Consider the following 27,149-nt stretch of genomic DNA (forward strand, 5'->3'; position numbering starts at 1 on the left):
GAGAGGGGAATTGCTGGATAGGGATGAATGGAGGGGACAGATGGGCATGGATGGATATGGATTGCAGGGCAGGGCTCAGGGAGAGAGGGGAACTGCTGGATAGGGTTGAATGGAGGGGGCAGGTGACAGAGGAGCATGGATGGGCATGGATTGGGAGGGCAGGGCTCAGGGAGAGAGGGGAATTGCTGGAAAAGGATGAATGGAGGGGGCAGGGGACAGATGGGCATGGATTGGGAGAGCAGGGCTCATACTCTCTCTCTCATATACAATGTCTTTCTGACTCTCACTCTCACACACTCTGTCTCACACTGTATCACATTCACTCTCTATGTGCCACACAGTCACTCACACACTCACTTGGTCTCATACACTCACTCTCACAGAGAATCTGTGTCTCACACACACTCTCTCTCTCGCACACACACACACTCTCTCTCACACTGTGTCTCACATACACACTTGCACACACTCTCATTCTCACACACACACTCTCTCACAAACACACTCACACCCAGACTCACTCTCTCTCTCTCATACACACACACTCACACTTTCACTCTGTCTCTCACACAGTCACTCTCACATACACTCTCCCAAACATACACACTCCGAGGAAAACCTTGCTAGTGCCCGTTTCATTTGTGTCAGAAACGGGCCTTTTTTACTAGTATATATATATATCTATATCTATATATATAAAAAATTTGGCAGTGAGCACCGCTGAGGTCACCAAAATTGGGTAAAAACAAAAGTGAAAACTTTGGTGTAAGAATTTGCTGTTCAGAAAAGATATATTTTCTATGAATGTCTACTGGATCCCTTAGGAAGTATACTTCAGTAGAATGGAGGAAGTGCATGCAAATCTCTCGCCTGCATATTCACTGCGGGTATCCTGAAAACCTGACTGGTTGGGTGTGCCCCGAGGGCTGGGGATGAGAACTCCTGCTCTAAACACTAGTCAGGCAGTTGCCCCAGGAACAAAGAATGCAATTTATATTCCCAAAATATACAAAACAAAAAAAACTGCCGACATTGATTATTCACAACAAAAATTATTTGAGTTAAATTATGTTGCCTGGAACTCTAATATAAAAAAAAATACCGACCCTGGACTCTGCTTTGTCACAGTGTTAAATGTAGGCATATATTCTGCATCCACAGGAGCCTTCTTCATGCAATAATGAGTGCAGAGTTCAACTAGAGTATTTCCACATAGAATTCACCATACAAAATAAAATCTGATTCTGGTTTCATCTCAGCGTCAGCAACATAACCCTCTCCAGCAGACATGTTGGGCCCAATATTCAGCTGGCGGCACTCAGTGTTTTGCTGACCGCTGCCAGTTTCACTCCTGGATATTCAATACCAAGCCATGTCTGTGCACCTACACTGAACATCCAGGCATATGCAGCTGGATAAAACATAGCCTGTGTAATATTCAGCACTTAACTGGCTAGGATGAACTGCATTAAGAGGTCCTTTTACAAAGGCACGCTAGCATTTTAGCGCACACTAAAACATCCCTCCCCCTGCTCTGCTTCTGCCCCTGCACTCCCACCCAAAGGCCAGCATCTCTCCCTCTTCACTCCCCTGTTCCCTCCCCATAGTACTGCATCTCTCTCCCTCCCTGGATACAGCATCTCTCCCAATCTGTCCCCTCTCCATGAATCCCAGCATGTCTCTCTCTCTCCCCCCTGTGGGTCCAGTTTCTCTCCCCTTCTCTTCCCCAGCTCCTTATCCAAGTTCTAGCTTAATCTCCCCCTTCCCCATTGTCTGGCATTTTTCTTCCTAGCCCTTGTGATCACGCATCTTTTTTCTCCTCCCCATCCGCGGGTGGGGCATCTCCCTCTCTCCTTCCACCACTGCCCTCCCCCCGAGGTCCGGTGTCACTGTCCCTCTCTCCTTCTACCACCCCCCAATGAGGTCCAGTGTCACTGTCCCTCTCTCCTTCCACTGCCACCCCCCCAACGAGGTCCAGTGTCACTATCCCTCTTTTTTTCCACTGTCCCCAATGAGTTACAGTGTCATTATCCCTCTCTCCTCCCCCCGTGAGGTCCAGTGTCACTCTCCCTCTCTCCCCCTCCCCATGAGGTCCAGTGTTGCTCTCACTCACTCCTCCCTCTCCCGTGATGTCCAGTGTCACTCTCTCTCTCTCCTTCCACCGCCCCCCACATGAGGGCCAGTGTCACTCTACCTCCTCCCTCTCTCCTCCCCCTGTGAGATCCAGTGTCACCCTCCCTCTCTCCCCCTACCATAAGGTCCAGTGTCAGTCTCCCTCCCTCCTTCCAGTGGTCCAGTGTTGCTCTCCCTTCTTCTTTCCTCCTTTCCCACCACCCCCCCCCCCCCCCTGCAAGATCCAGGATTGCTCTCCCTCCCTCCTGTGAGGTCTGGGATCGCTCTCTCCCTCCGCTGGTAGTGCAGTGTTCAAGATGTCCGGGCCTCAGGAAGCATTAGTGATATATAAGCACACTGCCTTTGGCCTGCCCCAGAAGCCTTCTCTGTGCAGCAACTTCAAGACTCCTTGAAGACTGCAGCACCGGAGGAGGAGTGAGGGGGTGGGAGTATGATACCAGATCCCACAGGGAGGGGTGGTGGAAGGAGAGAGGGAGATGCTGCACCACTCATGGCAATGTCAAAGGTGACAAGTTGGGGTTATAACCGACCAATATCTTACCTTTGAAGCACAGCTTAATGATGCTCTTAAAAAATGTTTTTTTTTTCTCTCTTAGACAATTTTGTTGCCTCCATTATTATCTTGATACTCCTTCAAGGGAAAATATACTTTATGCATTGATAGATTACTGTAATGTGATGTGATCTATGCAGGTTTGCCAAACTATGTCATTCATCATTTTGCAGACCGTGCAAAACACTGCTATTAAACTTCTTACAAATGCTAGTTGCCGGGATCATGTTATTCCATTATTTCATAAGCATCACTGGCTCCCAATTCAATTTTGTATTCAGTTTAAGATATTGACTATGGCTCATAAGTTGTTTTATTTATTTATTCATTCATACTTGTATCCCACATTTATCCAATAATGAGTTTCGGTTCAATGTGGCTTACATTTAACAGTTGTTAGAGATTACATTGATTCAATTACATTTACAAAGTTGTATGATGCTGTGTTTTACAGTGGTTGGCAAGATAACTATTAGTGCATATGCGTATGGAATAGTCATTGGATTTCTTGAGAAGATATGTCTTAATTCATTTCTTATATGAAAAGATGCTTTATAGTTAGAGGTTGTGTTGTATATTGTTGTTCCAGAATGATTACTGCATATTTTACTCATAGAATTTCCTGAAGAGGTAGATCTTTAGATCTTTTCTGAACTGGTGGTAGTTTGTGATGCTTCTTATTTTGAGCCCAGGTAGCTAAATCCTGCCGTGTAGGTGGACTTGCAATTGGGCAGGTGAAGTAGTAGGTAACTTCTGGTTCCTGGGTTTGCATTTCTTGGTGATAGTTTGATCATGTCTAGCATGTAGTCTGGTGACATGCCAAACAGTATTTTGAAAGATGATTGTGCTGATTTTGAAAAATAGTCTAGCCTTGATCGGGAGCCAATGTAGCATTATGAGGGGTGGCTCTATATTTCAACTTTTTGAATATCAATCTTGCTGCTGTGTTTTGGACAGTCTGCAATGATCGTAGTAGGTTTTCTTTCTGCCTACATATGCTGCATTAGCATCATGAACCATCTTATTTGGCCTTCAAATTATCATTTCATGTTCCAGTGAGGGCCCTTAGATTCTTACACAATGGCCATCTAAATCTATCTTCTATATGACTTCTGCACTATGAATCCACACGACAACGACAACATGTGTTTCTTAGTGTAGTGACTGATTTTGGAATCCATTACCTCTTTCTCTTCATAAATGACTTTCTTTTTCTGAGTTTAGAGTACCTCTTAAGACTCATTTGTTTCAATTACTTTTTCCAAATTAAAACAGCTAAGTAAAGAGATTTCCGTTGCATCTTTTGGCTGGTGATATGGTGATGTGTGGGAATTTTAGGTTTTGTTTTGCTTTTAATATCCTTTTAACTTGTGACGGAGGTCCTATTTCTTTTTAGATTCTTAGACTGTGTGCCATGATTCTGTTTTTTTAGTAATATTGTGAACCACATTGCTGTGTATACATAAAATGGCAGTATATTAAGTTAAATACTTTATATCGTTATTTTAATATTTTTACTGCTGTAATTGTCTATTGCTTATGTTTGATATATCCTTACTGTACACCACCTTGAGTGAATTCTTTCAAAAGGGCAGTAAATAAATCCTAATAAATAAATAAACAAACAAACAAACAAACCATAAACTATATGGCCTGAACTTCAGTAGATGATATTGCCAGTTTCTGAGGACTGTATATCTTGCTTTTCTTCAAAAAATTATTATTAAACAAAGATGTATTAGTAGTACCTCATTCATTGACTGCTCACAAAACCGTGTAAAGTAATATCCTGCTCTGCTCTCCAACCCCAAACCATGCAGCATTGATTCTATTGTAGGCCTTCCTAAAGGACCTGAAATATCCTGTGGGAAATAAACAGAAATAAGCATAGCTCTATTACTCACTTTACAATACTACAGATTTAAGCATTTTGCCAGCATTTTCATTAAAAAGAGAGATGGCATGCTAAATTTTCAAAGATATGCAGCCTCATGCCTAGGTTCAAAATTAAACATGTAAGCGGTAAATTGTAAACTTTTTTGTGATAAAATGCAGATTTAAGTGTGTTAGAGGCCTCTAATAAAATCAGCTTATATATAAAGTATGTGCAATGCAAGTAAGTGCATGTTTGTAGTGTAGGTATACTCAGTTCAGTCATGATTGTATATTGTAGGTATTATGCAGGCCTGACAACCCACTTAGGTTCAGGCTCAGGCTCTGAAATGACAGTAAAACTGACAAGGCCCAACTTTATGTGACTTTCAGCTGAACTGCAGAGTGAGTCAAGAACTCATGATCTGTTGAGACACCATGTCACAAGCCATATGAGGAAGGGCTGAGGTGCAAAACAACTGACCACAGGGGATTAGTAATGTGACAGTTAACGGATGTTTGGGAGAAAGAAGGAACAATGTAGTTCCTTGGGAAGATGACAAGGCTTCCAAGAAATATTAGCCACTTTATTATCATACAACCAATTATCTGTAATCAATTAATTAACATATAACCTATCATATGTAACTAACCAATTATCATATAGCCAATTACCTATAACCACGATATTATCATATGCTACTGAAATAACTTGTATAAAAGTGACTGTACCAGGAAACTGGAATCGGAGTGGCAGATACAGCCAATACTTGTGTATAGCAGTTCTGTACTCTCATGAGGAATTACTATCTGTTATCTATGCTTGGTGAGTAATAAACAATTGCATTTCTCATACCTACGTAGCCTTGGTTTATTTATTCCACCTATTAGGAGGTGGCTGGTCCATACAACTTTAGTAAGGGATAAATAAACCTAAATAATTAATGATTTAGGTGAATATTTTTTAAAATCCATGCATACACATGTACTCTTCATGCTAACATTTATGCCTGCTCGTGTCCACATTCTAGCCACTATTTCTGCAGGATATGTGCTAGAATTTTATAAGTGCCCCACATATCTTTATAAAACAGAGGTACCTTCTCTACTCCAAATCTAGGCAACATGTTATAAAAATTTTACCTCCCTAGCACTTCCTGATGTAACATTTATCCAGTCAATATTAGGATAATTGAAATCACCCATTATTATAATGTTGTCCTATTTGCCAGCTTTCCTAATTTCTGTAAACGTATTTCCATGTGCTGTTACTCTGGCTCTGGCACTAAACAGCTAAATTTGAGAGAAAATCTAGGTGCTGCTATTCAGCTAGTCTCCCGAGTCCCCATACAATCCAATGTGAACTGAGCCACTCTCTACACTTCCCTCCTCCCTGCCATCCAAAAATAAAAGTGTCCATTGATCCCCCTTCTTTCCTGCTGGCACCCTATATAAAACCAACCCATTCTTCTGTCCTTTAATATAAAAAATAAATGAGAGATGATCCACTCTTCCTACCTCAAAAATGGGGAGGGAGTAATTTTTTAGCTGGGGAAGGAGGAAGAATTAGGAGAAAGGGTGTCGTCGTCGATGATACGCTGAAACCTTCTGCTCAGTGTGCTGCTGCGGCTAGGAAAGCGAATAGAATGTTGGGTGTTATTAGGAAGGGTATGGAGTCCAGGTGTGCGGATGTTATAATGCCGTTGTATCGCTCCATGGTGCGACCGCACCTGGAGTATTGTGTTCAGTACTGGTCTCCGTATCTCAAAAAAGATATAGTAGAATTGGAAAAGGTACAGCGAAGGGCGACGAAAATGATAGTGGGGATGGGACGACTTTCCTATGAAGAGAGGCTGAGAAGGCTAGGGCTTTTCAGCTTGGAGAAGAGACGGCTGAGGGGAGATATGATAGAAGTGTATAAAATAATGAGTGGAATGGATTGGGTGGATGTGAAGCGACTGTTCACGCTATCCAAAAATACTAGGACTAGAGGGCATGAGTTGAAGCTACAGTGTGGTAAATTTAAAACGAATCGGAGAAAATGTTTCTTCACCCAACGTGTAATTAGACTCTGGAATTCGTTGCCGGAGAACGTGGTACGGGCGGTTAGCTTGACGGAGTTTAAAAAGGGTTAGATAGATTCCTAAAGGACAAGTCCATAGACCGCTATTAAATGGACTTGGAAAAATTCCGCATTTTTAGGTATAACTTGTCTGGAATGTTTTTACGTTTGGGGAGCGTGCCAGGTGCCCTTGACCTGGATTGGCCACTGTCGGTGACAGGATGCTGGGCTAGATGGACCTTTGGTCTTTCCCAGTATGGCACTACTTATGTACTTATGAGAAGAAAAGCAATCATTAATTTGCTTTTTATAGTGAATGCCAGTAGGTATGGAGTGAGGGGATCAGGGCTTGTTTGTGGAGAAATCTAGATGTTTTTGTACCTGGTGGCAGTGAGGTGGTAAGAAGGGAAGAGTACATAGATCATTAGGTATTTTTTACACTGGGTAAAGCAATAGCTACTGTTATGGAAATCATATTCAAGTAGCTAAAGGAACAGCTGCCCTGATGTAGCTGATCAGGTCGGATGGTTGCCTGTACACCACTGAATTTTCAGAAAATTATCAACTGAGGAATTATATTGGAAAAGTCTGAGAAACAATTATATTAAAAAAAGATGTGTGAAGAAAAATAGGACCTATGAGGAAGTCAGTGACTATACAGCTTCAAGATAAAGTGAAGATACAAACCCGTAGCAGGTATTCTCCGAGGACAGCAGGCTGATTGTTCTCACAATTGGGTCGTCGTCTGCGACGGCCCAGGAAACTGGCAAAAACTTGCAAAGCAAAACAAAGAATTCTTGAGAATGCTCCGTTGCACGGGCCGAACATACAGTGCATGCGCGAATGGCTTCCCGCCCGCGACGCGAGTGTGCCCCTACTCAGTTTAATAAAAGCAAATAGAGAACTGGAACAACTCCAAAGGGGAGGAGGGTGGGTTTGTGAGAACAATCAGCCTGTTGTCCTCAGAAAATACCTGCTACAGGTATGTATCTTCACTTTCTCAGAGGACAAGCAGGATGCTTGTTCTCACAATTGGAGTATCCCTAGCAGCTAGGCTCACTCAAAACAATGAACATTGGTCAATTGGGCCTCGCAGCGGCGAGGACATAACTTAGATTGACCTGAAAATAAACACAACTAAGTAAGAGTGGAGCCTGGAAAAGAACAGAAATGGGCCTAGGAGGGTGGAGTTGGATTCTAAACCCCGAACAGATTCTGCAGCACCGACTGCCCAAACCAACTGTCGCGTTGGGTATCCTGCAGAAGGCAGTAGTGAGATGTGAATGTGTGGACTGATGACCACGTTGCAGCCTTGCAAATCTCTTCAATAGAGGCTGACTTCAAGTAAGCCACTGAATCAGCCATGGCTCTGACATTATGAGCCGTGACATGGCCCTCTAGAGTCAGCCCAGGTTGGGCATAAGTAAAGGATATGCAATCCACTTTACAATTAGAGATTGTGCGTTTTCCGATGGTGACTCCCCTCTTGTTGGGATCGAAAGAAACAAACAACTGGGCGGACTGTCTATAGGGCTTTGTCCGCTCCACGTAAAAGGCCAATGCTCTCTTACAGTCCAAGGTGTGCAACTTGTCTTCACCAGGGCGGGTATGAGGACGGGGAAAAAATGTTGGCAAGACAATTGACTGGTTCAGATGGAACTCCAACACCACCTTCGGCAAGAACTTAGGGTGAGTGTGGAGGACTACTCTGTTATGATGAAACTTGATATAAGATGCATGCACTACCAGGGCTTGAGCTCACTGACTCTACTAGCTAAAGTAACAGCCACCAAGAAAATTACCTTCCAGGTCAAGTACTTCAGATGGCAGGAATTCAGTGGCTCAAAAGGAGCTTTTATCACTGGTGGAGGTTTGACAAAAGCAAACCTCTCATGACGCGAACAACTAAAGGCTGTCCAGAGATAGGCTTACCCTCTACACGTTGATAAGCGCTAATTGCACTAAGGTGAACTCTTACGGAGTTGGTCTTGAGACCAGACTCTGATAAGTGTAGAAGGTATTCAAGCAGGGTCCGTGTTGGACAAGAAAAAGGACCTAGGGCCTTGCTGTCACACCAGACAGCAAACCTCCTCCATTTGAAAGAATAACACCTTTACAAGGAATCTTTCCTGGAAGCAAGCAAAACTCGGGAGACACCTTCTGAAAGACCCAAGGAGTCAATTTCTAAGCTCTCAACATCCAGGCCATGAGAGCCAGAGACTAGAGGTTGGGATGTAGAAGCGACCCCTCGTTCTGGGTGATGAGGGTTGGAAAACACTCCAATCTCCACGGTTCTTCGGAGAACAACTCCAGAAGAAGAGGGAACCAGATCTGACATGGCCAGAAGGGCGCAATCAGAATCATGGTTCCATGGTCTTGCTTGAGTTTCAGCAAAGTCTTCCCTACTAGAGGTATGGGAGGATATACATACAGAAGGCCTGTCCCCCAATGTAGGAGAAAGGCATCTGACGCTAGTCTGTCATGGGCCTGAAGTCTGGAACAGAATTGAGGGACTTTGTGATTGATCTGAGTGGCAAAAAGATCCACCGAGGGGGTGCCCCATGCTCGGAAAATCTTGTGGACAACGGCCATGTTTAGCGACCACTCCTGAGGTTACATGATCCTGCTCAACCTGTCGGCCAGACTGTTGTTTACGCCTGCCAGATACGTGGCCTGGAGAAACATGCCATGATGGTGAGCCCAAAGCCACATCCAGACAGCTTCCTGACCCAGAGGGCGAGATCCGGTGCCCCCCTGCTTGTTGGTGTAATACATAGCAACCTGATTGTCTGTCTGAATTAGAATGATTTGGTTGGACAGCCGATCTCTGAAAGCCTTGAGAGCTTTCCAGATCGCTCGTAATTCCAGGAGGTTGATCTGAAGATCCTTTTCCTGAAAGGACCAAGCTCCTTGAGTGTGAAGTCCATCTACATGAGCTCCCCACCCCAGGAGGGATGCATCCGTCGTCAGCACTTTTTGTGGCTGAAGAATTTGTAATGCACGTCCCAAGGTCAAATTGGAACGAATGGTCTACCACTGAAGGGAACTGCAAAGGTCAGTGGAGAGATGGATCACATCCTCTAGATCCCCTGTGGCCTGGCACCACTGGGAAGCTAGGGTCCACTGAGCTGATCTCACATGTAGGCGTGCCATGGGAGTCACATGAACTATGGAAGCCATGTGCCCTAAGAGTCTCAACATCTGCCCAGCTGTGATCTGTTGAGACGCCCGAGCCAAGGACACTAGGACCAGGAGATTGTCTGCCCTTGCCTGGGGAAGATAAGCTCGAGACGTCCATGTGTCCAACAGAGCTCCAATGAACTCCAATTTCTGAACCGGGACAAGGTGGGACTTGGGATAATTGATTAAGAATCCCAGTAGTTCTGGCACTTGAATAGTCATCTGCATGGACTGTAGAGCGCCTGCCTCCAAGGTGCTCTTCACCAGCCAATCGTCGAGATAAGGGAACACATGCACTCCCAGTCTGCATGGCGATGCTGCGACAACTGCCAGGCACTTTGTGAAAACCCTGGGCGCAGAGGCGAGACCAAAGGGCAGCACACAGTACTGAAAGTGCCAAGTTCCCAACCAAAATCGAAGATACTTCCTGTGAGCTGGGAGTATCGAGATGTGTGTATAGGCATCCTTCAAGTCCAGAGAGCATAGCCAATCGTTTTCCTGAATCATGGGAAGAAATGTGCCCAGGGAAACCATCCTGAACTTTTCTCAGACTAGGAATTTGTTCAGGGCCCTTAGGTCTAGGATGGGATGCATCATCCCTGTTTTGCACAAGGAAGTATCTGGAATAGAATCCCAGCCCTTCTTCCCCTGGTGGAATGGGTTTGAGCTGAAGGACTGAGCTCCTGGTGGGCAATTTGGAGGCCTGGATTCCAGATTGAGAGTGTATCCTAACCGGACTATTTGAAGAACCCACCTGTCGGAGGTTATAAGAGGCCACCTTTGGTGAAAAAATATCAACCTCCCCCCGACTGGCAAGCCGTCCAGCACTGACACTTTTTCTGAGGCTATGCTGCACTGGAGCCAGTCAAAAACCCGTCCCTTGCTTTTGCTGGGGAGCTCTAGGGGCCTTAGGTGCATGTTGTTGACGGGAACAACCATGCTGGGACTGAGTCTGGAAAGGCTGCCGAGAAGCAGGAGTGTACCTATGCCTGTTGTAGGAATAGGGAGCACTCCTCTTCCCTCCAAAAAACCTCCTAGACGAGAAGGGGGTAGCAGAAGACACCCGGCGGAAGAGAGAATCCATAGCATCATGGTGCTTTTTAATCTGATCGACCGTGTCGTCTACTTTTTCTCCAAAGAGATTATCCCCCTGGCAAGGAACATCCACCATTCGCTGCTGGGTCTTATGATCCAGGTCAGAGACACGCAGTCATGAGAGTCTGCGCATCACTATACCTTGAGCAGCTACTCGGGATGCCACATCAAAAGTGTCGTAAGTATCCCCTGGCCAGGAATTTGCAGTCGTGACTGCGATGACGTCAGCGGCTTTTCAATTCTGCACGGCTGTGAATCATTTCACTCAGGTGTCTTTATATTGCACTGCTTGTGCGTGGTAGTAGTTTCCCCGTCGGTTGTAAGAGAAGTTTAGTCAGCTTGAGGTAAGTGCCTTAGGGTTGGGTGGGTTTTGTATTTTTGAATTGTTTTGTAAGTGTTTTCAGAAGTTATGTGTTTGTATCGGAAGAGTATGATAATCTGAGTCTAGCATTTGTTCTGTTTATAGACCGATACCCCTGACAGTATGATTCAACTGAGTGGTTCCTGATGAAGCCCTGTTATGGGTGAAACGAATCGGGCCCTGTTGAAAATCAGCAGTTGAAATGTGGGGTTGTCAAGCCAGCATTTATTAAGCTAAGTTGATGCATGCTATGCTGTAGCTTGATTAGTTTTTGTTACTCATTTACTCTTAAAATTTGTGCTCTTTTATGGGCAATTGTGTATGATGCTCCTATATGGGCAATTTTGAATGAGTGAAGCAGGGAACATTTACCCCATGAAAGAAACTAGATCACGGGCACAAAGTCTTTTATAGATAATAGTGTCTCGTTGACCAGACCTAGGCGGGGGCCTTGGTTTCTGAGGGTATTTCCCACTTTACTCAATTCTTCACATTCATTTTACACAACCCTTTGGATTGTGTTCGGCTGTTTTTCAGTTCTCTGGAGTATTAGATTACCTGATTAGGATCAACAGCCCACACTGTGTTTTTGTCTTCCTCCTCTTCCCACGAGTGCTCATCATCGGTATTGGACAAAAGCTCTCGAAGAGCAGCCCGAACCCGAGCCTGCCTCGACGTCGAGGAACGATGACCTCATGGGGGATGTCGAGAAGTCGACCCCTGCCTGGACTCCGGTGAAGATTCCTCCACCAACGTCAAGGGGGGAATCGACCCAGGTGGCGGCTGACGTCGATACCGCAAGCGGTACCAAGGAAAGTGACCTCACCACAGGCGATGGCCCAGATGCCGCTTCTGCAGTCGATACAGAAGGCGCAAGCACCTCTGACACCGAAGCAGATTGGCGCAGCAATCCCCCCAGAAGCTGTGGAAGAAGGGCTCTGATGTGCTCATCAAGAGCTTCCATCAGAAAAGGCTGGGGGGCCGGTGCAGGAGTAGGTGGCAGAATCTGAGGGGGGCTCGAGAGCCGGTACCAGGCTGCCAGATGACCGCCGCATCGGCACTTCCTAAATGGAGGGTGAGCGGTCCTCCCAGCGCCGACACTTCTCGGGTGCCGACTCCCTCGGCTCCCCGGAGCTCTCAGTACCGTGCATGGAAACAGAATGACGACAATGCTTCTTAGCTTTCGCTCGACGCCCATCATCAAGACTCCGCGGTACCAAAGAGGAGGACATGGAATCCTCACGCCTCCTCAGGGCTGGGTCCAACAAAGGTCGGTCCCGGGGGGCCTGCATAGTAGTAGGCCTCGAGATAAGTGGAGACCCACTCGATGCCTCGCTGCTCCCAGCGCGATGCGGTCATTCGGCAACCATTACCTGCGCTCTTGATGTCGATGCTTCCCTTGACGTCGACGCCACCGACCTCGGTACCGATGTCGATGCCGACATCGAAGGACTGGAGCGATCCACAAAGAGCTTCTCACGTTGAGCCTCCCAAGATACTTGGGTCCGTTTCTTCATAAAAGAGCACAGCTTACATGCAGCTGGTAAATGCTCGGGCCCAAGGCACTTGAGACACCACGCATGGGGGTTGGTACTCGAGATGGTCTGGTTGCAGTGAGTACAATGCTTGAAGCCACTGGGAGTCTTCGATGACAGGGACGGGAAAACAGCAGCTGCGAAATTAAAAGACTCAATCGTGTCAAAATAAAAAGGCACAAAAAAAGGCACAAAAAACCCGGCTGAGCAGCCTAAAAGGTGGCCGCGACGAAAAAGAAAGGAAACTTGAAGAAGTGACGAAAACTAAGAAATTAGAAGAAAAAATAAACTTTTTTTTTGTAATAGTAAGTCAGAGGATAAAGAAAAAATGGGGAAGTGATAAACGCTGAAAACCGAGTCTCCTGAGCCAAAAGTTGAACAGTCGTGAATCCGTGACCATGCAGATCGCAGTAAAAAAGAAACCGAGTAGGGCATGCTCACGTCACGGGAAGCCATTTGCGCATGCACGGTGTGTTCGGCCCGTGCGACGGAGCGTTCTCGAGAATTCTTTGTTTTGCTTTGCAAGTTTTTGCCTGTCTCCTGGACCATCGCAGACAATGACCCAATTGTGAGAACAAGCAGCCTGCTTGTCCTCAGAGAATGGCTGATATCACTGTCTGATGGTCCAACTCACATTTAAACACTTTATGGGATGAGCAGTTTGTTGTTTACATTGATGTTTAGATTACTGGCACACACATGTGTATGTGTGCCAGGGCTTTTTTTGAGGAGGTACTGAGTACCGGTACCTTTTCCATTGTCTGCTAAAATTGACCCATGGACCCCAAGTTTTAATGATATAGCTCAGGCTCTACACACCAATTCTGTCATAGATTCTATGACTGATTGCAGGGAGCCTGGCTATTATGGGGTGGGTCCCTCAGTGATCACCCTATTCCTGAACAGTGGCCTAGCATTTGAGCACCGGCACCATATTTTGCTAGAAAAACACACTGTGTGCACTTACCTGTATATATGCCAACATGCTGCATCAGCTATTGTACTAACGCCCACTTAACTTACATAACATGTATTTGCAAGAGGCATATACACAGGTGCACAACATGGGGGGGGGGGGGGGGAACAATGGCAGAGGCCAACTTATGTTTGTGTACCAGCTCCACTTAGACGTGCAAACTTACATCATTTCTATGGCTGGCATGTGCGCTCATGTATAAATTATGTGAAGGTAAATACATAGAATAACCAATACACATGCAGGTACTGTAAGTAAAAACAATTACAGTAATCCTATAATGAATTGATAATCAATGACTCATAAAAGTCCACAATAAATGCAGCAGAAAGATTTAATTGTTTTCCTAAATAGATATATAGATGTCTCCTTGGGGAGTCAGTGCCATAGAATTGTGACTCCAGAAGCAAAAGAACACTTTCATACACATTCTAACCTCATCTCATAATAGCCTGATTTTGCATAATCAATGCGCTAATTCCATTTGTCTACTTCAGGGCCCCTTTTACAAAGCTGCAGTAGACGTTTTTAGCAAGGCTCACATGCTAAATTCTAGAGACGCCCATATATTCCTATGGTTATCTCTACCGTGTGTTAATCATTGGCATGTGCAAAAAAGGCTACCATGTCTTAGTAAAATACCCCCTTAGTTTCTGAATAAGCTGTATTTCTCTGAAGACATTACCCAGCCTTTTTATGAAGTACACTTACTTTTACTTTGAGCTGTTCCCGTCTCGAGCCTCTTCTGCCTTGTCTAGTTTGTGGGCGCAAGCAACGGTCTATTGCATCCAAAGACTGAGACAAATGGTGCTTGTTTGATGTATGCCTTGACCAATATGAAACATATAATTAAACTGTGATAATGAGTACTATTTTCTGGACTAAATATGAGGGTCCATAATAAGCTGCTAATAATTCAACCACAAATCAGTGCATCAACTTACCTAAAGGACCTTTGGTTATCTTGAACTAAATATTAATGTGCATAGCTATTAACAAATGCTACTGTTGACGTGTTATTTTACCATAGGTCTCATTTTAATGCAATGAGACCTTGTTACTAATAACTGGGGTTAACAGTAAAATAACACATCTTAACAGTAGCCTATGTTAGTAACTACACCCCTAATGCTGATCACTTATCCTGTCAACTTTAAACAGATTTTCAGCAGGCTTCTAAGTTGGAACACTATCCAGCTTATTTTCGAAAGAGAAGGACACCCATCTTTCGACACAAATCGGGAGATGGGCGTACTTCTCTCAGGGGCGCCAGAATCGGCATAATCAAAAGCCGATTTTCGGCATCCCCAACTGTTTTCCATTGCCGGGACAGGCAAAGTTCCCAGGGGCGTGTCGGAAGGGTAGCGAAGTCGGGACGGGGTGTGCGGGGCGTGGTTAAGAGATGGGCGCCGTCGGCTGATAATGGAAAAAAGAAGGGCATCCATGGCGACAATTTGGTCCACTTTAGTTGGTCCCTTTATTTTCAGGTCCAAGTCCAAGAAAAGTGCCCGAACTGACCAGATGACCACCGGAGGGAATCGGGGATCACCTCCCCTGACTCCCCCAGTGGTCACTAACCCCCTCCCACCCTCAAAAAAACAACTTTCAAAACCTTTTTTGTCAGCCTCTATGCCAGCCTCAAATGTCATACTCAGGTCCATGACAGCAGTATTCAGGTCCCTGGAGCAGTTTTCGTGGGTGCAGTGGACTTCAGGCAGGTGGACCCAGGCCCACCGCCCCCCACCTGTTCCACTTGTGGTGGAAAATGGGAGCCCTCCAAAACCCACCGTACCCACATGTAGGTGCCCCCCTTCACTCCTTAGGACTATGGTAGTGGTGTATAGTTGTGGGGGGTGGGGTTTGGGGGGCTCAGCACCCAAGGTAAGGGAGCTATGTACCTGGGAGCAATTTGCAAAGTCCACTGTAGTGCCCCCTAGGGTGCCCGGTTAGTGTCCTGGCATGTGAGGGGAACCAGTGCACTACAAATCCTGGCCCCTCCCATGACCCATGGCTTGGATTTATTCGTTTTTGAGATGGGCGCCATCAGTTTCCATTATGGGGGAAAACCGAGGGCGCCCATCTCTAAATCCGGCGATCTCAGCATTTAGGTCGAGATTTGGGCGCCCCCAACCATATTATCGAAACGAAAGATGGACGCCCATCTCGTTTCGAAAATATGGTTGGCTCCGCCCCTTCACGGCACTGTCCTCGAAGATGGGCACCCCAATCGAAAATGCCCCTCTATATATGCGAGCCTAGACCTTTTTTTTTAGCTTGCTGATTTTTTAAACAAACACAAAATGATGGTGATGCTATAACAGGTCTTTGTAAGCCACACTGAGCCTGCAAATAGGTGGGAAAATGTGGGATACATGTGCAATAAATAAATAAAATAATAAATCAATAAAAAATGATAAAATAAAAGACTTCTGGTTACCACTCATGGCGGTCAGACGTGTATAGAGAAGCTCTGACGATCCAGCTGCTGAGAGTGTCCATACCTGCCCAACGGTGTGAAAGACTGCCATGAAATTTGAATTAAGTGCAGACTCCTCAATCAATTGGATTGCAGTAATACGGAATCAACTGAAAGCCAAGTCAGCACCCACTTTTAAAGAAATGTGGAAAACCGGACTCCGCAGAGTCTCCACATGGTCACAATGTTGGGAGCCCAGTATTGCTCAGCAAAGGGTCTGGAGCTGAGTCAGAGGCAACATGGGCTTCAAGAATTTCAAAAGACAAAGCTTGAAATTGCAGACTTGGTAGTGGCCTGGTTAAAGGAAAAATTTGAGGCCTACTCCATGAGGATAGACATTGTTGAGGCAAGAGTGCTGAGAAGAGGAAACTGCAGAGGGTATGCAAGATTTGAACAGGCTACAGTAAAGACTGGTGGAACTGAATTATAAAAATTAAAGACAAAGTAAAAAAGAGTAGGAGATCTAATCTCCAGATTCTGGGCATACCAGAGGGTGCCGAAGGATCTTCTCCTATTAGTTATATTCAGAAACTGCTACAAATTTGTTTCCCCAGTACAGTGGCTGACCCCCTTTCCTGTTTGAGATCAAGCAAGCACATCAGGAACTCCAGAGGAAACCTGATCAGGACACGCAATGTGCAATGACAGTGAAACTGCTGTGCTTTCAAGAAATGGATCTGATTCTCTGCCACTCCAGAAAGGACCAAAGTTTGTAAATTTAATAATTTGGAGTTGAGGATCTTTCCAGATCTGAGCTTGGACACAATGAGTAAGCACAGACAACTTTGGCTGTACAAGCAACAACAGCACAAGACAGGGTTTTGCATGGGAATGCGGTTCCCAACACTGCTGATGTTAGAGGTGAATAGATGGCATCATTTTCTTCATACCCCAAAAGAGGTGAAAACTGCTAAAGGCCTCACCTTGAGTATTGTGTTCAATTCTGGTCGCCCTATCTCAAAAAAGATATAGCAGAATTAGAAAAGGTTCAAAGAGTGACCAAATGATAGAGGGGATGGAACTGCTCCCATATGAGGAAAAAGGCTAAAGAGGTTAGGGCTCTTCAGCTTGGAAAAGAGACAGCTGAAGGGGGGATATGATTGAGGTCTATAAAATCCTGAATGGTTTGGAGCTGGTGGAGGTGAATTGATTTTTCACTCATTCAAAAAGTACAAAGACCAGGGGACTCTCTATGAAATTGCATGGAAATACTTTTATAACACATAGGAAGAAATATTTTTTCACTCAAAGAATAGTTAAGCTCTGGAACTCGCTTCTGGAGAATGTGGTAACAGCAGTTAGCGTATCTGGGTTTAAAAAAGGTTTGGACAAGTTCCTGGAGCAAACAGTCTTTTATTAAGATGGTCATGGGGGAAGCCACTGCTATCCCTGGGATTGGTAATATGAAATATTGCTACTAATTGGGTTTCTGCCAGGTACTTGTGACCTGGATTAGCCACTGCTGGAAGCAGGATACTGGGCTAGATGGGTCTGACCCAGTTTCGCTATTCTTATGTTCTTATTCACCCTCCTCCATTGAAAGAAATGGCCATTTAACTCTACCCTCTGTTTTCTGTCCAATAACCAATTCCTAATCCATAACAGAACATTGCCTCTCCTATCCCATGACTCTCTAATTTTCTCAGGAGTCTCTCATGAGGAACTTTGTCAAAAGCTTTCTGAAAATCTAGATACACTACTTCAACCTACTCACCTTTAACCACATGTTTATTCATGCCTCCAAAGAAATTAAGCAAATTGGTGAGGTAAGACTTCTCTTGGCTGAAACCATCCTGACTCTGTCCCATTAAATCATGTATGCATTCTACAATTTTATTCTTTATAATAGTTTCCACTATTTTACCTTGCACTGTAGTAAAAGCAGCTAGCTTAGCAGAGTTTTAAAAAAGGTTTGGATAGCTTCCTAAAAGAAAAGTCCATACGCCATTATTAAAATGGACTTGAGAAAAATCCACTGCTTATTTCTAGGATAAGCAGCATAAAATGTATTGTACTGTTTTGGGATCTTGCCAGGTACTTGTAACCTGGATTGGCCACTGTTGGAAACAGGATGCTGGGCTTGATGGACCTTTGGTCTACCTCAGTATAGCAATACTTATGCACTTATGATGTCAGGCTTACTGGTCTGTAAATTCCTGGATTATCCCTGGAACCCTTTTTAAAAATCAGCGTTACACTGGCCTCCCTCCATCTTCAGGTACTACAGATGATTTTAATGACAGGTTACAGATTATTAATAGCAGATCAGCAATTTCATGCTTGAGTTCTTTCAGTACCCTATGGTGCATGCCATTGAGTCCAGGTGATTTACTACTCTTTAATTTGTCGATTTGGCTCAGTACATCTTCCAGATTCACTGAGATTTCTTTCAGTTCCTCCATATCATCACCATTGATAACCATTTCTGGTACAGGTAGAGATCTCTTGTACCTTCTTCTGTAAAGACTGAAGCAAAGAATTCATTCAATTTCTGCACTATGGTCTTGTTCCCCTTTTGTTACTTCATGACCTAGCAGTCCCATGAATTCCCTCACAGGTTTTCTGCTTCTGATGTACCTGAAAACGTTGCTACTGTGAGTTTTTGCCTATGTGGCAAGTTTCTCTTCATAATCTCTTTTAGCCTTCTTTATCAGTGCTTTGCATCTAACTTGCCAGTCCTTTTGTTGCTACTTATTTTCTTCATTTGGGTTCTTTTTCCATTCTTTGAAGGACATTCTTTTGGCTGTAACAGCTACCTTCACGTCAGCTTTTAACCATGCTGGCTGTCATTTTCTCTTCTTTCCATCTTTGTAAATACAAGGAAAGCATGTGGTCTGGGCTTCCAAGATGGTATTTTTAAACCATGTCCATGCCTGATTTAATCTCCCAACCTTTGCAGCCGATCCTTTTAGTTTCTTTTTAACCATTTTCATCATTTTATTATAGTTGCCCTTTCGAAAATTAAAAGCTGCTATAGTAGATTTCCTTTGTGACTTCTTTTTTTAAATTAGGGTTGGATAGACCCATGAAGACCCTCGGTGGTAAGCTGGCCAGCTAGCCATTTACCAGAGAGGTTCCTCTGAAGGATGTCATCCACAATATGCTTGCGCTTATCTGACTCCCAACCAATATATGTGTGATTAGGTTTTCTCCTACTAACCATTTTTACCCCAAGAGTTTAATTAAGTCTCTAAATATTCTATAGGAAAGAGTGAGGGAACAAGTTGCAAGAATAATCAGCTTTATTATAGCTTACCACAATAATACAGCAAGATCAGGTATACAAGCAGATGGGGTGGCCGGACGGACGGACGGGCAGCATCTCAGTCTAGCACATCAGGAGATCTTCTGACCTGCCCAAAATTTCCCTGTCTTTTATACTCTCCTGGTCCCATTCTAACTAATGGGACCCATTTACTCCAATGTTACAGTGGTTTACTTAAAACTAGCTGACCACAAGATGCTCTGACGGAAGGACTCCCTCCCCTCTTGGACAGCTACTTTCCCTTTTTCAACTGTTACTTCCTTATTCTCTTTGCACCTGGCATGATACTTCAGAAAAACAAGTTTTTTATATCTCAGATGCAGAGATGAAGGAAACCATTTTGTACAACTGACAGTTTCCAGTTTCCATTTTGTTTTCAGCTCTTCTTAACCTAATTTTTCCAATTTAGATTATTTAGGCCCTAGTCTGGGCTAGAAAACTAGGCCATGCTTTTCCAGCAAGCTCCTAGTCATGCTAGCCATTTGATTTCTGACTTGGCCAATGTTTCTAACAGCCTGAGCTCTAAGGCTCAGCCCTCCACCATTCCAGTGGGGGTCTCTGGCTGTATTATATCTTAACACTTAATTCCTGATAGTAGCTCAAACTTGATCATGTTATGATCACTGTTTCCCAGTGGTCAACTCTTGTACCATGTCCTGCACTCCAGTTGCACCAAGAAGCAGTCATTTATTACATCTAGGAATTTTATCTCCCTGGCATTCCCTTATGTAACATTTATCCAGTCAATATTGGGATAATTGAAATCATCCATTATTATACTGTTGCCCACTTTTCCAGCTTTCCTAATTTCTGTAAACATTTTTTCATCTGTCTGTTTGTTCTGACCTGGCAGACGGTAGAACAGCCCTGCAAGAATACTCCTTTTTCACACATGGAATTTCTATCCGCAATGGTTCTACGCTGTTATCTGTTTCCTGTAGAATGTTTATTTTGTTTGACTCAATTCCCTCTTTAACATCTAGTGCAAACCTTCCTCCAATTTGATCCACTCTATCATTGCAATATAATTTGTACCCTGTTAACACAATGTCCTATTGAGTATCCTCCTTCCACTGAGAAGTCTATTTTATCTACCTCATCATTTAGTGCTATATACTTTCCCATATTATTTTTTAGGCTTCTAATATTTGTATACAGGGACTTCAAATTGTTTTTTTTCCTTGTATCTGCAAGCTGCTTAGAAGTTGATGGGGATAATGTGCATCCTTTACCCTGCTCTTTCCTTAAACACGCCTGGCAATCTTTCACCATTGTTGAAACCTCTCTATTGGGATTCCATAAATGTCCTATTTCAATAGTGATGGGAGTGTACTACCATCCACCTGGCCAGGATGAACAGACAGACGTACTACTACTACTATCATTTCTATAGCGCTACAAGACGTACGCAGCGCTGTACACTTGAACATGAAGAGACAGTCCCTGCTCGACAGAGCTTACAATCTAATTAGGACAAACTGGACAAATAAGAGATAAGGGAATTACTAAGGTGGGGGTGATAAAATAAGGGTACTGAACACGTGAGTAAGGGTTAGGAGTTAAAAGCAACATCAAAAAGGTGGCCTTTTAGCCTAGATTTGAAGACGACCAGAGATGGAGCTTGACGTAACGGCTCAGGAAGTCTATTCCAGGCATATGGTGCAACAAGATAAAAGAAACAGAGTCTGGAGTTAGCGGTGGAGGAGAAGGTGCAGATAAGAGAGATTTACCCAGTGAATGGAATTCCCGGGGAAGAGTGTAGGGAGAGATGAGAGTGGAGAGGTACTGAGGAGCTTAGAAGAATGCACTTATAAGTCAATAAGAAGAGTTTGAACTGTATGCGGAAATGGATAGGGAGCCAGTGAAGTGGCTTGAGGAGAGGGCTAATATGAGCATAACAACACTGGCGGATGTAGATGGCAGATGTAGAAATGTTATCAGAAACTAGGGAGGCTAACAAACTGGGCAATACTATAATAATGGGTAATTTCAATTACCCCAACATTGACTGGGTAAACGTAACATCAGGATGGAAAATGATAAAAGCAGATCAGCAATAGATATACATCAACTTTTATTTCTGCAAATAATAATCCTTAGTATCGCCCAACACTGGCCGTGTTTCGCCCAGAAGGGCTGCCTCAGGGGCTATACTGTGGACTTTACTGGCAAACAAATATACACGATGTCAATAAGCAGATTCCAACTTCAGCGTTGGAAAAAACCAGCAAAAACACTATTTGTGAAGTGCCATCCTTGTTACTAGTAGAACAGCGTATACAAGCTCACAATCGCTGGAAAAAAATGAACATCAGGGCAGGGACATAAAATTCCTTGACAAAATCATGGACTGCTTTAAGGAGCTGCTAGTACAGGAGTCAACAAGAGAAGGAAAAATTCTAGTCCTTAGTGGAGCGCATGAACTGGTGCTGGGGTCACTTGATAACAGATTTGATATTGGCATTGGTTTAAGTACACATAAGAAACCCAATAAGTTAGCGTTTATCTTTCAAAAAGGAGACTATGATAAAAGGAGAAGAATGATGAAGAAAAACTTAAAGCAGCAGTTGTGAAGATCAAAAATTTACGCAAAACAGCAAAAGTAGAGGCTGACAAATGCGCAAACCAATAGGGAGATAATATCAAAAAACAGTTTATTCAGAATATTCATATCAAGGACCCAACACAGTCCGTGTTTCAGTGCCAAAGCACCTGCCTCAGGGGTCACAAACAACTTTCTCTGAGAGGAAGCTGATTGGCTTGAATAATTCCTTTATGTATGCACCTGGTTATAAAAACAAGTTAATCCACAGAGAGAACAAAAGACCAGCCAACCGATCAGCAAACTTATAGGAGCAGCTGCAAGGGTCAAAGATTTACATCACGCGTGGATTCTGTTCAAAACTACCATCCTGGAAGCACAGACCAAATATATTCTGTGTATTAAAAAAGGAGGAAGCAAGACCAAACGACAGCCGGCATGGTTAAAAAGTGAGGTGATGGAAGGTATTAGAGCTAAAAGAAAATCCTGATGTCGACGCCGAAGTGCTGGGCAAAGCTCCAAACAGACGTTCCTGCTGAGCTTTTCTCGATGCCTGTGTCCACTTTTTAAGGCTAAGACACAACTTACATGCGTGTGGGCGATGGTCGGGCCCAAGGCACTGGTTACACCACGAATGGGGATCGGTACCTGAGATTGCTCGGCTGCACCGACTGCACTTCTTGAAGCCGCTGGGAATCCTCGATGTCATGGACGGAAAAATAGCAGCAGCAAAGTTAAAGTTCTCAATGGTGCCAAGAAAAAAGGGCACAAAAGGGAGAAATGGGGTGCGACGGCAACGAAACTAAACTTAAGCAGGGCTAACGCTAAAACCGTAAGGGAACTCTTTTTTTTTTTTTTTAAATAAGGAGCTCAACAGAGCACAAACAAGAAATAAAGAAAAAAAACAGCGAAAAACTCATGAAAAAACACAAAGGCTTTCTCTCAGGGGCACAGAGAGAGACGGAAACAACCGCTCCCTACCGCGGAAAGAGAAAAACTACGGGACTCTCGTGTGATGGGCGGGAAGCTGATGGCCGCGCATGCGCGGTGCAAGCACCCTCGAAGGCTCTAGCAAACTTCCCAGTCGTGAGAATAAGCAGCCTGCTTGTCCTCAGAGAAAAAATGCTACAGCACAAAAACTCTTGGTCTCAGGTTGATTCTTCAGTGATTGGTGATACTAGTAGTAGTGGCAATTTAAGCTCTTCTGGTAGTGGCAATGAATCCAATAAGAACAGTAATTTTTTTGTAAAAAGAGGAAGAGGAATGAGGGGGAGGGGTTCGCAGAGATCAAGGCCCCAAACAAGATCTCAGAAAGGACGGAACAAGTGATAATCTACTTGTCTAGCAAAGTATTAAATGATGAAGGGTACCATCTCTTGTCTTTAGGATTGCCATTTATTCCGTCAAATCAACTTGATTTTGTCCAATTCAAGATATATCTTGAAAGATTTTTCAGAACTCTACATTTGAAAATACATTTCCTTGATAGAGAATAAATTTGATAGAACTTTGCTCGCTCCACGTTCTTCTTGGGTACCTGCTAGGTTTATTGCACATGCTTTAGATATTTTTAAAGAAAGTGTCCTTAAAGATGTTGTGAATTGGTCTAAGGAATGTGGTCAGGGTATAATAAACTCCTGAATAATTTAAGAACAGCTTTAAAAAGTTTTTAAAAAGCTCAGACAATTGTTATAAGAAAAATCTAAGGGTGGGGCTGTAGTGGTTTTGATGGTTATCATAGTGAAGTTTCTAAACAGCTTAGTGATTCAACCACTTATATAACAAGTTAGTGACCCCACAAAGAGATTACAAAAGAAGATTAAAAAACTCACTGCAGAAAGACTGAAATTGGGTTTTTTGACTAGCAGGGACTATAGATATTTGAATAATAATCAATATATGGTTCCAGAAAGGGATAGAGAGGGGGTGGTGACTATGGGGAAAGGAGAGAAAAAAGGGGAGAAGTTACATTGTTGGCCAGAAAGAAGAGATGCTGCACTGTTGGGGTAGGGAATGAAAAGGGGACAGGAAGATGATAGGCTACAAATGTTGGGAGTGTGGGGGAGAGAGAAGACATTTGGCTACAAGAGAAGGGGTGGAAATAGAGAAGATGGGCTCTAAGGGTGGGGGTGGCGAAAAAGAGAGAGAGACAAGATGCTGAGCTACAAAGGTGGAAGGAGGGGAAATGCTGAACATGATGGAACCATGTGAGAGAGGCAATAAGGGTCAAGGAGATGAGCGAGAAGAGGGTGGTGAGCACAGAGTTTAAAAATATGGTAATGGGGGAGGGAACAAAAGGGAATAAGAAAATAGGGAAGGAGTGAGATCAGAAATGGGACAGCTAAGGACTGAGAGGAGGAGACGGAAAGTTGAAAGGTACGTCAACAGTAAAAAGGAGAACTGGAGGGTGAAATCTGAGTGGACAGAAAGGCAGAAAAGAAAGGGAGGGTATTATTAGGAAAGGTATGGAAAACAGGTGTGAGGATGTTATAATGCCGTTATATCGCTCCATGGTGCAACCGCACCTTGAGTATTGTGTTCAATTCTGGTCGCCGCATCTCAAGAAAGATATAGTGGAATTGGAAAAGGTGCAGCGAAGGGCGATAAAAATGATAGCGGGGATGGGACGACTTCCCTATGAAGAAGGACTAAGGAGGCTAGGGTTTTTCAGCTTGGAGAAGAGACGGCTGAGGGGGAGACATGATAGAGGTATATAAAAATAATGAGTGGAGTGGAACAGGTGGATGTGAAGCGTCTGTTCATGCTTTCCAAAAATACTAGGACTAGGGGGCATGCAATGAAACTACAGTGTAGTAAATTTAAAACAAATCGGAGAAAATGTTTCTTCACCCAACGCATAATTAAACTCTGGAATTCGTTGCCGGAGAACGTGGTGAAGGCGGTTAGCTTGGCAAAGTTTAAAAAGGAGTTAGACGGTTTCCTAAAGGACAAGTCCATAAACCCCTACTAAATGGGCTTGGGAAAAATCCACAATTCCGGGAATAACATGTATAGAATGTTTGTACGTTTGGGAAGCTTGCCAGGTGCCCTTGGCCTGGATTGGCCGCTGTCGTGGACAGGATGCTGGGCTCGATGGACCCTTGGTCTTTTCCCAGTGTGGAATTACTTATGTACTTATGAAAGAGCTTAAAGGGAAAGATAAATATGTCAAAGACAGATGTGAGGAAACAGAAGACAGAAGTGAGGCGAAAGGACAAATAAAGAAAGTGGGAAGACAGCAGACAGGAAAGCAGAAGAGAGAAATGCACTGGTGCCAACATGATTGGAATAATAAAATGTCCAGACAACAGAGGTAGGAAAAAAATGTTTTTATTCTGAATTTACGAACTCGATATGATAGTTTTGGGAAATGTATATAGCGCATATCTTAGTATTGTGTTCAATACAATAGTAAATTAATTTGGTTTTATTTTTCTAGTGTTGAGTGCTGAATTTTGACTTCTTGGGGGTTATCAGATGAATTTTTGTTTTCATATTTCTATTTCTAATGTGTGATCTCTATTTGGTGAGGGTCTGTCTGTGCATAGGTGCCAACATTTCAAAATTATTGGGGGTGTCAAACAATGCAAATAACCTCTCCCTGGACATAATGAAGGAGCTTGCTCAAAATTGGGGGTGCTCACTACCCACTAGATCCATGTATCTAGCTCCTATGTGACTGAGATTTGCCTGTGATAGAGGTGCAGTTTGTTGTTTGCATGTAATTTGCATAGAGATCTATAGAAATCCCACTTGTTCTGTTTGATAAGTAGAAGGTGTATTGGTGTTTTATAGCCCAGTGTAATATTTGTAGTGTTGCCTATTCATAAGTAGGGTTCTTGCTATATGAATTTTAGGAATTAGTGCTAGTGTTGCATATGTCAGGTTTGCTACATATATGGTGAGTTGTCAGGTGAACCAGATTCAATTCCCTTTGCAGCTCTGTGTGACCCTGGGCAAGTCACTTAGCCTTCCATTGCCACAGGTACAATATAATCAGAGCTTTTTTTGAGGGAGTACTTGGGGGTACGGAGTACCGGCACCTTTTCCATTGTCTGCTAAAATTGACCCATGGTCCCCCAAGTTTTAATGAAAGAGTTCAGGCTCTACACACCAATTCTGCCTTGTCATAGATTCTGTGACTGGTTGCAGGGGGCCTTGCAATTGTGGGATGGGTCTCTCAGTGATTATCCCACCCCTGAGGGGTGGCCTGACATTTGAGTACCAGCACCTTTTTCGCTGGGAAAAATGCACTGAATATAATACTAGATTGTAAGCCCATTAGGGACAGCACCAGTACCTGAAAAATAAAACTGTACACTACTTAGGTCTAGGTGGTACATAAATACTGAAAATAAATACATTTAAGAGGCATTTTGAGGCAAAAATTGTATGTTAATCCCTGAACACATATTAGTAACCACTCCCTTTAGAGTACCATGCAATAAATTGCTGCTTTAAAGAGTTGTAAAATATACATTCTGTATAATAAAAAGACTGCAGAACATACTGCTTTTCAGTGCTTTCTAATTTAGGGGGTGCACTGCTAGGCTTATTCGTCAACTTTTTTCTTTGCTCCACCACACTAGCCGATTGTAATCGACGAGGCTGCTTATCCTTTTTGGCAGATGATCTTGGAGAACTGCTCCTAGTGTTCTAAAAGACATGGGAAATAATTAATAAATGATCTCATCCTTTTTAGTATATACTGACATTTTTAAAAAATCAGCATTAGAATACCTAGAGTACAATTTTATACTTGAAAGATAAAACAACAGATTGCAGTGTTTAAATCTAGTCTATATGTTCCTTCAGAAACAACAGAATCCATCATCTCATTGCATATTCTCTTCTAACCAGTTTCTAAAAGGGTTCATTTATTAAGATATAGTGCAAGCTAATACCATTAGCGTACTTCATTTATGCAGATCTGATTGCATAAAATGTACCTGCAGCAAACTGCATGCATTAGTGGCATTAGAACATGTTAAATGTTGGTAAATAATCCTTCCCTCCCCCCCACCCCCGCCAAATATACACACACACCATTTTCTTCAAAATCGGCAAGCTTCTCTTCTCTAAACATTTTTTAAAAAAAT

At 43.5% G+C, this 27,149-nt stretch overlaps 1 protein-coding gene across 1 annotated transcript in view; it reads right to left on the bottom strand.

The window, feature by feature from the left end:
- Positions 1-27,149, bottom strand: part of RGS22 (regulator of G protein signaling 22) — a 399,161-nt gene that overhangs the window by 161,153 nt on the left and 210,859 nt on the right. Inside the window, exons 11-13 of the mRNA XM_030217260.1 lie at positions 26,561-26,706; positions 14,479-14,593; positions 4,435-4,548 (exon numbers count right to left, since the gene is read on the bottom strand). Coding sequence (XP_030073120.1) covers positions 4,435-4,548; positions 14,479-14,593; positions 26,561-26,706 — 375 coding nt within the window. The remainder of the gene's footprint in view (positions 1-4,434; positions 4,549-14,478; positions 14,594-26,560; positions 26,707-27,149) is intronic.

Source organism: Microcaecilia unicolor, chromosome 1, assembly GCF_901765095.1.
Source record: "Microcaecilia unicolor chromosome 1, aMicUni1.1, whole genome shotgun sequence".
Taxonomy (NCBI): Eukaryota; Metazoa; Chordata; class Amphibia; order Gymnophiona; family Siphonopidae; genus Microcaecilia; species Microcaecilia unicolor.